Raw genomic sequence first — 15,337 nt, forward strand, 5'->3', positions numbered from 1 at the left:
GTGTATTTGCCCAGCACCAAGGATACAACACTGTCTCTTACTCCCTGGCCTCCTTTGGATTTCTCATCTTCACTTCAGCCCCAGCCCAAGGCTGTCCACCAAGTGGCCTCTGCTGCTGCAGACCTCCACCTGCCCCCTAGGACACCCTGACACTTCATTCTTAGCTCTTTTCCCTGTTGTCCCAGGAGGCTCAGTGACTTTTCCAGACCTCCCCATTCCCACCCAGACCCAAGGGACTTGAGATAGGAGAGGTGGGAAGAAGTTTTCAGTCTTTATCTGGCTAAATAGACCACCTTATGGTATAATTCCCTCCCAGGTAACCCCAAGGCAGTGGAAGCCCCCTAGGGGGAGCCAGTTAGGAGCTTCTCTGATCCAGGACTCTCAGACTCTCTGGGTCTGTATCCAGCACTTTCTCCCCATACTTCATGGAGTTTTCATCAGAACAGAAAGTGGCCCCCACACTAGGTTTCTAAGGGCTGGTGTATTTGCCCAGCACTACTTCACCTGATGTCTCCAGCTCCCTCCCACTGTCTTCAAAGAACTTTCCCCCTCCTTCCCCCTAGAGCAGGGGCTCTCAAACAGGGGTGTGCATCACCTGGAGTGTTCAGTACAATACAAGTTGCTGGGCCTACGCCCAGAATTTCTGATTCAGGGGATGTGGTCAGTAGAATACAGGTCCTTAGTAATGATCATGGTACATGAATCCCCAGAACCTGTGACTATGTGACCTCATATGGAAAAAGGACTTTACAGATGCAATTAAGTTAAAGATCTTGAGATAAAGGAGATTATTCTGGATTATGTGTAGGTCCAGTGCCATCACAAGGGTCCTTATTAAAAAAAGGAAGCAGAGTCAGAGGAGAGGAGATCACAGAAGCAGAGGTTGGAGTGATGCAGCCACAAGGAAAGGAATACAGGAGGCCTTTGGAAACAGGAAAAAGCAACAGGTGAATTCTCCCCTAGGGCCTCTAGAAGGAACGCAGTCCCACCACCAACTTGATTTGAGCCCATTTCAGAATTCAGACTTCCAGAACTGTGAAATAATAAATGCATTTTTTTAAACTCCTAAGTTTTTCATAATTTGTTACAGGAGCCATAGGAACCTAAAATACAATTGCGTTGGCTCCTGAGAATCTGCATTTCTAATCAGGTGATGCTGATGCTGTGGTGTAGGGATCACTTTGGGAACCACTGACTTAGAGCAAAACACATAATCTTCAGTCCTCCAAATTCTGGTTACACAAACCTTTTGCTCTCTCAAGATCTGAAGTATGCAGATGAAAGCTTTGACCTTGACAACTCTTATCTCCAAAAAGTATCTATTTTGGAAATCAGTGGTTAAACCCTGAATTTTTTTTTCTTTTCTTTCTCTTCTGCCATAAAGCAGTGATGGAGAACTAAAGAACTACCAGCATTTGGCATGACTAGCCATTAAAACTTTATCATATTAATAATTTCACAGCTATTTATCTCACCACCTTATTATTTATTATTTGGTCGGGGGGGAGGGAACCACAGAACATCATCAGTTTATTTTTCTTCTAAAATCTCCAGAAGATTGGAAAATAGAAAAAGAAACTACACATCCTAGAAAGGAAATGGGACAGAGAGGTTTGCAGTGTCTGGACCTCATCTTCCCTCATGTCAAGCTGCTATTTTTTCTAGTTCCTTTTATGGGCCCTGTTCATGAGCTCCTCTCCTTTTCCTCCCACAGGTGAACTTGACCCCACCTCTCTCGGTACCTGGCCTCGATCCCTTCAGCTGGCTTCTCCAGGTAATGATGCTGGCTTTTTCATCCTGGGATGTTCAGATGCAGGTGACAGCAATGGTTACTGTGGACACCAAACCAGCCACTCACATGCCCTGGGTCTGCCAAAAGACCTGCAGGGCCCTGCTTGAGGTGGAAGACCCCATCCTACCATCTCCAGATCTCCAGGTAGAGGAAGGGAGAGGAAATGCATGGAGCACTGATAACATACAGGAATCACTACCTTGTATACACAGTAGGTTCAGCAAGCTATCAGTTCCCAGTGGGAAAAACTATTTGACTGTGGTCCTAGTTCCTCCTCCTTTTTCCCCTTCCCTACCTCCTTTTTCCCATCATCTCTTTCTCTTCCTCTTCTTCTGGCAGGCAGCAGAGTTTCCATTCTAACCGCCTTTTGCTAGCAACAATGAACTAGCAACTTACTGTCTCTGATCTTTAATTCCTTTACCTGTTAAGTAAGGGTGGAGATACCTACCTTTGTTCTCTAAGGAGAACTAGATGAGAGGATATCTGAAATGTATCCGTGCAGAGCAGGGTACCACCCTTCATGGTGGTCATCTCCAGCCACCAGCCTTCTCACCACTAAGTCCTATTCAACGAACAGAATTCACAGGAAATGTAAGGTAGGAAACCACAACTTTAATGGGAAGTTCAAGTTGCCCTTTGGTTCCAAGAATAACACTTCCCACATATTTGCTCATGTGCCTTATTCTTCAGTTAGGCCTTCTTAGCGCTCTGGGCATGCCCCCTCCTAGGTTACACAGTTTTTTGCTAAAATAATCAAATATGCCAGTAGGACTAAAGGAAACCAAGCAGAGCAAGGAATAAGCCATTGCCCCCGGCGCATAAAAGGCAAAGGGGCTCTTAGCAGACACAGCATGTCGGATGTCCAGGAGCACAGGGGACATATCTGCATTGGCCTTCATGTCGATGAGCTTAAGATAGTTGCGTTGCTGAAGGATATAGTCCTGGCCATAGTCCTCCTGCACATCGGAGGTAAGGTGGTCCAGGATGTCCTTCTCATGCTTGCTCCATACTTCACTGGTGCCTGCGATATCTGTGATATGAGAAGAAGGGAGGCTCAGATACTGGGGAGGCCAGATCGGGCATGTCTGACCACTACCAGGGAAGCAGGCCCTTGTGAATTGGCTTCTATTGGGAAAGATGGGCGTTCCCAAATACCTTTTTTTTTTTTAATGTGATTTAAATGGTTTTTAATATATTTTTTTGACATGCATACAGAAACATTCACACATGACTGGGTTTCCACAAACTGTATGGCCCAGGCAGCCAGCAGCAGAACAAGAAGGCAAACCAACCGTGACTCACAGGCCCCTTCTCAGGAGCCACTGTCCCAGTTAACAGAATAGAGCAGTTTTGCCTGGATTTGGACATTATGTAAATGGAATCATACAGTACACTGTGAGAGCCCTCTGTGTACTGTGTGGTCATTCCCTTCATTACAGTTTCCATTGTGCAAATGTGCCATAAATTATCTGTCCAGTAGACTGTGATGGGTCTTTGGGTTGTTTCCAATTTGGAATCCTTACAAATAATGCTGCCACAAACATTCTGTGACATCCATGTTCATGATTATCACATACAATATAAAATGTAACATATACAATATGACATATATAAACCACACATGCACATAGAGGTGTACCCATGTATCCATCTATATATAATTTTTAATCTAAATTTTTTTAAAGATTTTATTTATTTGACAAAGAGAGATCACAAGTAGGCAGAGAGGCAGGCAGAGAGAGAGGGGGAAGCAGGCTCCCCGCTGAGCAGAGAGCCCGATGTGGGGCTCGATCCCAGGACCCCGGGATCATGACCTGAGCCAAAAGCAGAGGCTTTAACCCACTGAGCCACCCAGGCGCCCCTATAATTTTTAATCTAGAACTGGCACCTACTTCCATGTATAAAATTAAATATACAATGTTAACTATCATCTTAGCTATCTAATAAAGATAATTTTAAACAATATATAATAAGTATACCTTTAAATATACATTTAAATTTTAACATATAAGTTATATGTGATTAAATATTTAAGCATTTAATGTAGAAGCAATGGTTGCTTATCATATATAATTTAATTATATATTTATTTACCTTAAAATATAGTAGCAATGCCTATAAATAAATAAAGTAAATAAGGGGACGTATATGTTTTTAAAATTAATCTCCTCTCAGGTAATTTACAGTTTTGTGGGTCCTTCTATATTCTCTCCTTGTTCATACAAACATATACACACGTAGAAAGCTTTGGTTTAGTTTTATATTACCAGGAACAAACAGAAACCAAAAAGGATCATACTAGACATGTTTTCCAAAGATTTGATTGTTTGCTTAGTAATAAATCACAGACCTGCCTCTGATAGTCAGTGGCTACAGATTGAAACCAGAGCAGCAGAAGTTCCCATTGAACAGCTTTTAGACAACCAATTCTCTATCACAGGATTTTGCAGTCTTTCCTAAGTTTCAACATTTCGGGGATGCTGCCGTAAATCCCCTGCACAATTCATCCTTTTGTATTTCACTGTTGTTAGGTGTGCGACAGCCCCAATGTGATTAGCTAGTCAAAAGGTACCTGCATTTTGGATTTCAACACCTACTGCCAGATTACTTTACAGAAAGTTGGCAGTACCCCAGGCTCCCTCCAGCAAAGTGTGTGATTGCTCTGGGACTGCTGTGGGATGAGCTCTGGTTTACTAGCTTGGGTGACTCAAGGATATCAGGTCTGTGGGGGAGCTTGGTAGTGAAATGTAAACCAGTGACATCCAATTATACTCAACAGAAATGCAAACAGATTTCAATTTCTCAGTTCTTTCCATGAAGGCAGAAGACCACATTAAAGAAACAGTTACCCTGACAATTACTCTGAAGACTTCTGGGTCTTGAACAACATGTTGTGTGACCTGTCATTCCTCCAGCTAACTCTCCCCCAGTCTCTGCTTTCCCAGGCTGGGGGATTCCTTTCCTCTCCATTTTCTCCCTCTCTAAATACCTCACGGACTTTCTAACCACTTCTGTAGGTACTCTGTGCAGAGTCCCCAAAGCTCTCTTTCTTGATAAAGCCACCAGACTTTTGTCAACCTTCATCTGCCACTTTTGACACCCACAAACCCACACCCTGCTACTTTGGGGCCACACACAGCGAAATTCTTAGGGTGACCTGGATCTAAATCTCTTCTCCGACTCGTACCACCTCTGTGGCTCTTAACGTCTCTGAGCCTCAATTTTCTTCCTACCCGCCCTCCCCACTCCTGGCTGGGGTGTGTGGGACATTCCTCCAGGATGTTCCCAACTCTCTTAATGTTAATGCCTTACTAGAAGGAAAGACAACCTGAAATTGATAATGGCAAGACCTCCAGTATCTTGGAGGTCCTCTTTAGCATAGGAAAATCCTTATGAAACCTCCCTTTTCCTTACCTCCCCCAACTCCCCAGTATACTGTCCGTCACCCCTCACAAACCCGGTGCAGCAGCTCTTTCTGCCCACGGGTCCTGTCTTTGCGCTTTAATAAAAACACTGTTTTTGCCCTAGAGACAGCTTAAGAATTCTTTCTTGGCCATCGGCTCCAGACCCCACCCCACCAAATTTCATCTATATTCCAAAACCACATCCAAAGGACCCTCAGCACCCCTTTCAGGGTGAACACTGAGGGGCTCTTGGGCTTAGACACCTACTGGTTCTGAAGCCTCCAGGCTGGATGACAGAGACTTTAACTCCCCATTTGGAAAGCTCTTGTCTCATGACTGCTGAGAACATGGTCAGAGCTGCCTTGGATGCGCTATAGGCTGCCAGCTTTTCCATTGGGACCCCTCCTATGGGAATAACGAGAGAGAAAAAAAATCAGGTCGGCTGTTTTCATTCATTCATCCACTGAGTGGGTTTTTGGGGGGTTTTTTGTTTGTTTTGTCTTTAGATTTTATTTATTTATTTGACAGAGAGCATGAGGGCACAAGCAGGGGGGATGGCAGGCTGAGGGAGAGGGAGAAGCAGGCTCCCTGCCAAGCAAGGAGCCTGATAAGGGGCTTGATCCCAGGACCCTGGGATCATGATCTGAGCTGAAGGCAGACACTTAACCAACCAAGCCACTCAGGTGCCCCAATCCACTAAGTGTTTAAACAGGACCTACTGCATGCCAGGAACTGGTATCAGTGGTGACTAAGGCAGGTAAATGGCAGGCAAGGGCCCTCTGCACCCAGGTTAGTGCCTACGTGCCATGGGTCACAATCATGGTCTTGCGTCCCTTGCTTCTGCCTTCCATGGCAGCTCCATCACAGCTGGTCCAATGACAAACCAAGGTCACTCTAAACTAAATGTGAATCAAGTGAGATAAAGAGGGTCTGCCCCAGCCTCTGATCTTCCGGTTTGGCCAACCACTATTCTAAGGTTCTGGATGGACATATCTGGAGGAAGGGGCACCGGTCAGCCAATTCCAGCATCCGTAGTTGAACAGATTGGCTCGAATACTTGTCAAAACAAGGAGTAAGGCACACCATAGGGAACCATGGGGGCATCTCTGTATGAGGGAGTAGGAAAGGGCTTATTCTAGGAGGGCTAGCTGGGGCTGGGAGTGGGGGTGCTCTTTATCGCACCTGGACCACACTTAGCTTAGAAGCCAGGAGGAGCTGAAGGAAACTAATACAATGTTACATGTCAACTCTATCCCAGTAAAACTTGTTGTGGGGGTATAGGTAGAGCATAGGCATTAAAGAAGAGAGACCTAGAATAATATAATTACCACCCTTATTTTTAAATGATTATAAATGATTTTTAAATGATTATCAAAATGTTGGTTGGGCTTATATAATTTTGTTTGAGGAAATGCTCATCCTTACCTCCCTGTTTTTGTAGGAAGATTATCGATTCATGGATCTGTCTTTCTCATTGAAAGGGGCAGATTGGCCAATTACAGTGCTCCATTTCCTGGAGCAGCCCATCAGGTTGGGGCTGAGCGTGTGACCTCAGTTGAGCCAGAGTCCTGATGATGGCGGAAGGGAAATGACTTTATGGTTTATTCCTGGCTATGTAAGTATGATAATGGTGGAAAACCAGAACTCCCAGGGGTCATTTCTGCTACCCCATTGGAGAATGAAAGCGGAGGAAAGCGGAGGAGCAAGAAAGGCAGAGCAAAGATTGTAAGTGGGGGTTTGCGAAGGGAAACAGGAGTGGAGATGGGGGGAGAGCTATGATGATCCCATCTTAAGACTTAGTTCCAGTCAGGGCACCTGGGTGGCTCAGTCCTTAAGCATCTGCCTTCAGCTCAGGTCATGATCCTGGGATCCCAGAATCCCGGGATCCTGGGATTGAGCCCCACATGGGGCTCCCTGCTTAGCGGGAGCCTGCTTCTCCTCTGCCTCTCCCATAGCTTGTGTTCCCTCTCCTGCTGTGTCCCTGTCAAATAAATACAATCTCTAAAAAAAAAAAAAAAAAAAAAGACTTAGTTCCAGTCAGTCGGTGATCTAATAAATTTCTTTTCTGTCTTCTGTTTCAGTTAGCTTGAGGTTTGACCCAGTCACTTAAGAGTCCTCGGGCTTCACTGATGAAATTTCAATATACCCTCTGGCATAAAACATTAAATTGGGGGGAGTAGGGGAGAACCCAAAACAAACAAACCAACAAACCAATACACCAATACAGTGTTTCCTGTATTGCCTCCAATAACCACATGATTCTTTTTTAAGTAGGCTCCGCACCCAACCTGGTGCCCAACTCAGGGCTTGAATTCACACTCCTGAGATCAAGAGCTTGACCCTTAATTGACTGAGCCACCCAAGCACCCCAGCTAATTCTCTTTAAAGTTTTAGTTTCACAAAATATTAAGAGTTCCAAACCCAACTTTTTCCTTTTACTGGTGAGAAAGACCCAAGAAGTTAAAGCAGCTTGTTCTAATTATCAGCCTAGTTTGCAGAACCCCGCCATTCTCACTTCTCCAAGATTTTACAGATGAGGGGAGCTTGGCTGGCTGCCATGTCAGTTAGCAGAAGGCCATGGGGAAGAGCTCATTTTGGAGCCAACGCTGCCTAGGTTCAAGTTCCAGAAGAGTGCCTGGTACAGTCAGCCCCCCGTAAGAGCTTTCTCACGTTAGGGCTACTTATGGTTTTCCGATAGCCTTTCTCAGTAGCCCAAGTGGCTCCATATGTTTGGTGTTTCTTAGAGAACCGAGTGCACCTGTTTCAGACTCTCCCAACGGTACTTGATGGATTTCTAGGACCCACCCTAGATCTACTGAATCCGAATTTGCAGTTTAAACCAATCCAAGCGATTCTTTTGAATGCTAAGCCTTGAGCTATTACATTAGGGCTTGGGTCACATATTTCTGAACATGTGCTTGCATAGTGACCTACAGCGTTGTAGATGATACGACAGGTGGTAAGAATTGATCATATTACAAATTATCAATCTAAACAGAAAACATGCTTTGCACCAAACATTTAAGACACATTTGTCTTTTGTATGCTCTTGAACCCTGTGCAACTGCCATTATTAGACCATTTCCGACCTACAGAATGGCCATTCCGTAAGGTTCAACCTCATAGATTCAACCTTGCTGTTAACATTTCCTAGTAATGTCTAAGATTCCTAGGGACATGAGATGAAGGAAGTGCAGACGTCCATGTCTTGCTGACCACGAGCCTCACAGGGTCTCAGAGCATACTCCTTTCCTGGCTTTCTGCACTCCCTCATTGCCTGTCCTGTTAGATTTGTAATTTCTGCTTTTGCTCCATTCAGGTTAAAATTCTATTGCCAGAAGGCAGCAAGGGACGAGGTTGCCAAGAACTTGGTAAGTTTCTTTCTATTTCTAGGGGAAAACTTGACTTCCAAAATAGAGGGCTTATCATGGGGACGTGGGAGAACTGGTAAGGAACGCACAACCCTGGGTAAATGTTGGGCTATAGCTTTAATGACCATCCAGAGTACTGATGTAATTCCAAGAAGTTCTGAGTCCTGAGTGTGTTAGTAGTTACAGGAACCGCACACATAAATGACCGCAGATACAACCGGTGATATCTGAGTTTTGTGCATGGCAGCAACGTCTGTTACATGGTTCTTTAAATTTAAAAATTTCATTCCAAGAAGGCTAAGTCTTGGAAATTTACATACTCTTCCACTAGCTGACGTTAAATAAAACCAGAATGCTCAGAGAGACGAATGTACACTTCATGTTTATTTTTAAATTTTGTTTTTTCATTCCAGACCTGAGATCTATAACTCTGTAGGTACAGTAGAATCACCTTGGGGACATGAAAACACACACACACACACACAACTAATACCCAGGCCCTACCCTAGAGCAATGAAATAAAAAAATTCTGGCAGTGGGACCCGAACATCAGTATTAAAAAAAAACTCTATAGGTGGTTTTAGTGTGAGGACAGTGTTCGGAGGGTTGGGAGTCAGTGGTTCTCAACTTGGGTGAGTATCAGAATCACCTGGGGAGCTAATGAAGCACCCAGAGGTCAGGGTCCTTCAAGGAGGAATGAGCCTGGGCTTTTGTGGCGTTCCCACATTCCCCAGGGGTAAACCTGATTTACTCCTGTGACCCCAAATTTTGCGACCATCTATTGTAGCTAATTGTTTTAGAGCAATAGTTTTCATACTTAGTAGCTAGTCAGAACTGCCTGGGGAGCTTTAAAAAATAAAATCTATTCCTCCCCCACATTCCCACGTGATTTAATTGGTCTGCGGTTCATCATAGGCATGGGAATGTTTAAAAAGCTCCCCCAGGTGATTCTAATGTGCAGGCAGTGTTGTTAAACACTTCTAGAGAACATTTATGAAAATTTTCCGTGTATTTCTATCCTCTGAACATGTAAATGCTAATACCAGCTTGAGATCTGAAAAAAACCTCTTCGTTTTTTTGGCTGTAGAAGACGCATGTGATCCCAGAGGTTGGATAGAGAGCTGGCAGTGTTTACCCTTGATTTAAATCTCACAGATGTTCGGGGGAAAGATGTGTTTTGGGAACTGGAATGAAAGAAACTTCCTAATGTTATGCTGGAAGAAGGGGAGTTTTTTTGAACTGTATAAGCCTGGATCAAAATATACTCCTTTCAAATCAGTTGAGTGAAAGCCAGTTTCAAAAGGTTGCATACTGTATGGTTTCATTTCTAGAACATTCTGGAGATAACATTATAGAGACGGGGAACAGAGTCCTGGTTGTCAGGGCTGGGAATGTGGTGAGGGAGTGGCTGTGGCTATAAAGGGGTATCTTGGAGGATCCCTCTGATGGGACCATTCTGTGTCCTGACTGTGTTGGTAGTTACAGGAACCGCACGCATAAGGGACGGCAGATGTAACCGGTGAAATCTGAGAAATTCTGTGCGTAACAGCAATGTCTGTCACATGGCTCTTTACATTTAAAGTTAATTTAATTAATATAGACTGTATTATCCATTTCAGAGGTAGAATTTAGTGATGCATCGGTTATAGACAACAGCCAGTGCTCATTCCATCTCGGGGCGGGCATCTTTATTGCCCATCCCCCCAGCCACCTTCCCTCCTGCAACCTTGTTTGTTTCCCAGAGTTAAGAGTCTTACGGTTTGTCTCCTTCTCTGCTTTTGTCTCATTTTTTTTTCCTTTCCTTCCCCTATGTTCATCTGTTTTGTTTCTTAAATTCCACACGAGGGAAATCATATGGTCTTTGTCTTTCTCTGATTGACTTATTTCGTTTAGCATAATACCCTCTAGATCTATCCATGCCGTTGCAAATGGCAAGATTTCATTCTTTTTGATGACTGAGTAATGTTACACACACACACACACACACACACACACACACCCCACCTGTTCTTTATCCACTCCTCTGTTGATGGAAATCTGGGATCTTTCTCTGCTTGGGCTCTTGTGGACGTTATTGCTACAAACACTGGGGTGCAGGTACCCCTTTGAATCACCATGTTTGCATCCTTTGGATAACTATCTAGTAGTGCAATTGCTGGGTCATAGGATAGTTCTATGTTTAACTTTTTGAGGAAACTCTATATTGTTTTCCAGAGTGGCTGCGCCACATTGCATGGTTTTGATATTCTATGATTATGCAAGATGTTATTAGGGGAGGTGGGGTGAAGGGTAAACAGGACTTCCTTGTACATATCCTTGCAACTTCCTGTGAATCTATGATTATTTCCAAATAAAGTTTATATATATATATATGTATATATATATATATATACTCCTTTTAAGACAGGCTTAACATGGGAGAATTGCTCAGCTCCCATGTAGGTCTTTGGCTGAACAAAGGTCCATGAAGTCTCCTAAAATTTTGGTAAAATTTGGTAAAAATTTTTACCAAAAAAAATTTTTTTTTTTGTAAAAAACAAACTGAAAATTTAAGTTTTTGAAGTTTGGCACTCAAGGTCAAAAAGTAAGGCCTGGCTTATTTGAAATCTTAAAGGATGAGAAATCCTCCCAGACAAGCTAGAGCTTTAGAAACTTCTGCCACGGCTGCAACCACATTTAAAGTGACAGTGTACTTCTTTCCTGATGATGGAGCAGAAGGCAGGCTGAGGACAAAACACGAGCTGACACCCCACAAACCCCCCACCCCACCCCCACTCCTGGCTGGGATATGTGGGACATTCCTCCAGGATGTTCCCAACTCTCTTAATGTTAATGCCTTGCTAGAAGGAAAGACAACCTGAAATTGATAATCGCAAGACCTCTAGTATCTTGGAGGTCCTCTTTAGCGTATGAAAAACCTTATAACATCTCCCTTTTCCTTACCTCCGCCAACTCCCAAGCATAGAATCAGCCACCCCCACAACATCTGCCCATGGGTCCTGTCCCCATGCTTTAATAAAACCACCTTTTTGCACCAAAGTCTTGTCTCCAGAATTCTTTCTTGGCCATCCACTCAGGACCTCCCCCCACCCAACCTCACCTATATTACAACACTATATCATTTCTCACTCCATCTCATGCATACCCCCATCACAGATGCGGCTAATGTAAAAACAAAACTTTGCCCTTAGCACAGTACTTGCTTAGGACATATCAAAATTGAATGTTAGGTTCCCCCACAACAGACTCAAAGTAGCCAATTCTAAATAAATACTTGGGGTGATTTACTTACCCAGTCAAGAATGGGACTTATTTTAACCAACCGCGGACAGACCTATGGACTCTTTCTGATGTGGGAAACAAAAGCAGAGGAAGTGTAGATAAAATTAAACGTCCTTATAAATGGCAGTGAACTCACAAAGGCTTGAGGCAGGAGGAGTATAAATTTCTTACAGGAAGCGCCTGACTATCTTAATGTTAAGCCTTGCTAGAGGGGAAAAAACAACCTTAACTTGACACTGGCACGGCCTCCAGTACCCTGGGAGTCTTCTTCAGCATATGAAAATCCTTTTGGAACTTCCCTTTGTCTTTACTTCCCCCCCACCCCAAAGTATATAATCAGCTGTCCTCACAGTCCTGAGATGGTAGGTCTTTCCGCTCTTGGGTCTAGTCCCCCTGTTTTACTAAAAACCACCTTTTTGCCCTGGAGACATCTCAAAAATTCTTTCTTGGCTGTCCACTCTAGACCCCAACGCTACTCCAAATTACATCATTTCCACCCCTCCTATTTACAGACTTTCTATGCTTATTTAAGGGATCCATCCCTCTTCCAGAAGGTTCCATATTCCCCCATCTAGTTTGTTTGTCTCGGGAAATATTCAGTGACTTTGTTCCCTGGCAAATGAATAAACCCAGGATTCATGGTGTTGATATCGTTGATGTAGTGTAGACCCTCTCTCTCTCCTGAGTGTGCTCAGACATGGACTTTTCCTGACTCCCTGGGCATGGCGTAAGCAGTAAGTTAGTAACATATCCTAAGGTTCTACCAGCCAAATGGCCTTGATGTCCTCTGAGATAACACAGGACCTCAAAAATTCTTCAGCACTGTCTGATCAATACCTACATGGAGACGGTATATGGATACATAGGAATTATGGGGGTCAAAGGGTTTGCAAGTGAATGCCCTAACAAGACAGCAGGGGCTGGAAATATTGCAACCTTCCAGCCTGAGGCTGTGCCATTCTGTGATTGAGAATAAGATCTATATTTTGTCTTCCCCCAATTTCTAGCACAGAACTCCTAAAACCCTTGGAATTTCCTAACCGTGGCCACAGAGAACTTTCAGTCCTTCCCCAAACCCCCAGGTCCTGGGAGAGGAGAGGGACTGGAGATTGAGATCAATCACCAATGGCCAAAAGATTTAATTACTAGTGCCTACGTGATGAAGCCTCCATAAACACCTGAAAGGAAGAGGTTTGGAGAGCTTCCAGGCTGGTGAACATATAGATTCGGAGAGCATGGAAGTTCCCTGCCCTTTCCCTATGCCTTGTCCAATGTATCTCTTCATCGGGCTGGTGATTTGTATCCTTTAATATTCTTTGTAATAAACTGGTAATCTAGGAAGTAAGCAGGTTTCCCAGTTCTATGAGCCGCTCTCACAAATTAATTGAACCCAAGGAGAAGGTCACTGGAACCTTCATTCCACAGCTGGTGGGTCCAGAAGCACTGGTGACAGACTGGTATCTGACGTGGGGGTGGAGCAATGTCTTGTAGGACTGAGCCCTGAACCTGTAGGGCCTGATGTTATCTCCAGGTAGATAGTGTCAGAACTGAGTTGAATTATAGGACTTCACAGTGGCAATTGGGTATAGAACACATTGATAAGGTGGCAGAAAGAAAAACCAAAGGCCCAAAATAGAGTCACTTATGCTAGGCCACATCACCCAATGAAGGCTTAATACCTAGACTAATTACAGTTTGAACCTTCTCCAGAAATGTAGTCTTAACTGGGTCAGTCAGGAGTTTTCTGGTCAACAATAATGAAGTAATCTGTCTCCATTTCCCCCACCACCACCCCAGAAGGAAAATGAAGTCTATTTTTTTTTAAGAATTTTTTTTTTAATTTCATTTATTTATTTGACAGAGGTCACAAGTAGGCAGAGAGGCAGGCAGAGGGAGAGGGGGAAGCAGTCTCCCCGCTGAGAAGAGAGCCCAATGCAGGGCTGGATCTCAGGACCCTGAGATCATGACCTGAGCCGAAGGCAGAGGTTTAACCCACTGAACCACCCAGGTGCCCCAGAAGGTGAAGTCTTGATAAGACCCTCTGCTCTTCCCTCTCAGGGAAAGTGAATTTATCTGAAACAATCCTTTCTTTTGCTAATAATCTCCATGCCCCACCCTCCTTCCTATAAAAACCTTCCGTTTTGTACAGTTCCTCAGAGCTCCGCCTTACTTGCTGGATGGGGTGCTGCCTGACTCATGAATCAGTTAATAAAGCCAATTAGGTCTTCGAAATTTGCTCGGTTGAATTTTTGTTCTTTAATAACAAGGGGTCCCAAAGTCCCATGCCCACAGCAGCTGTCTCATTCTCTAAGAACTTCCTAAACCAGAATTCAGATGACCTCATTTTAGGAAAATGTAAATGAGGGGTCCCACCCGGTTTCTCCCTCCTTCAAGGTCATCTAGAGTCAACTCCAGTAACAAGGTCCATTCCCTTACTGAGCTTTCCCAAGCTGAAAATACAGACCAAACCCATGGCCCCAAGAGAGGCAGGTTTGGGGATTAAAGGTTTTAATCTCCTTTAGGCATGGTAGGCAGAAATTTGAGACTGATAGTATTTGGTTGTTCCTTATAATCCAGTAGTCCCTGGGGATGTGACAAACCATTTGAATGATCAAAGTCAAAGTCTGGGAACTTGTTACTCAAAGTTGGAAGCCAGGAGCAGCCCAGAAGCTTTTAGAAGCACAAATCCTCTGGTCCTACACCCAGAGCTATTGAATCAGAAATCTGGGAGTGGGCACAGGTTTTTTTCTTATTGTGCTAAAATACAGATGACATAAAATCCACCATATAACCTTTTTAAGGTATACAATTCAGTGGCATTCAGTATATTCACAATACCATGCGGGGCGCCTGGGTGGCTCAGTGGGTTAAGCCTCTGCCTTCCGCTCAGGTCATGATCTCAGGGTCCTGGGATCAAGCCCCGCATCGGGCTCTCTGCACGGCGGGGAGCCTGCTTCCCCCTCTCTCTCTGCCTGTTGCTCTGCCTACTTGTGATCTCTCTCTCTGTCCAATAAATAAGTAAAAATCTTAAATATATATATATATATTCACAACACCATTCAACCATCACTTGCATCTAGCTCATTCTCATTGCTGCAAAAGAAAACCCTATAAGCATAAGGGACACAGTTGGTTAAGCATCTGGCTCTTGGTTTCAGCTCAGGTCATGATCTCAGGGTCCTGATCTCAGGGTCATGACAGCGAGCCTTGGGACAAGCCTGCGTCAAGCCCCCAGTTCAGCCCTGCATCAGGCTCCACGCTCAGCACTGAATCTGCTTAAGTTTCTCTCTCCCTATCCTTCTGCCCCTCCCTGCCATACTCAACCACTGGCTTGCTCTCTCTCAAATAAATAATCTTGAGGGGCAGGAAGGAAGGGAGGGAGGAAAGGAAGAAGAGGGGCTTGGAGAGGAAGAAAAGAAAGGAAGAAATCCATAGCCACTAAGCAGCCCCTTCTTATTCCCTCTCCTCCTGCCCCCGATAAATACTAA

General features: G+C 44.2%; 1 protein-coding gene across 2 annotated transcripts in view; it reads right to left on the reverse strand.

The window, feature by feature from the left end:
- Window positions 1-2,385: 2,385 nt before the first annotated feature.
- HSD17B2 (hydroxysteroid 17-beta dehydrogenase 2) overlaps window positions 2,386-15,337 on the reverse strand; it is a 73,709-nt gene continuing 60,757 nt past the window's right edge. For both annotated transcript variants that reach the window (XM_032853877.1, XM_032853876.1), the window contains 2 exons: window positions 5,464-5,601; window positions 2,386-2,822 (listed from right to left, as the gene is read on the reverse strand). In XM_032853877.1, coding sequence (XP_032709768.1) covers window positions 2,479-2,822; window positions 5,464-5,601 — 482 coding nt within the window. In that variant the 3' untranslated portion in view covers window positions 2,386-2,478. The remainder of the gene's footprint in view (window positions 2,823-5,463; window positions 5,602-15,337) is intronic.

Source organism: Lontra canadensis, unplaced genomic scaffold (genome assembly GCF_010015895.1).
Source record: "Lontra canadensis isolate GAN:19392208 unplaced genomic scaffold, GSC_riverotter_1.0 scaffold8, whole genome shotgun sequence".
Lineage (NCBI taxonomy): Eukaryota > Metazoa > Chordata > Mammalia > Carnivora > Mustelidae > Lontra > Lontra canadensis.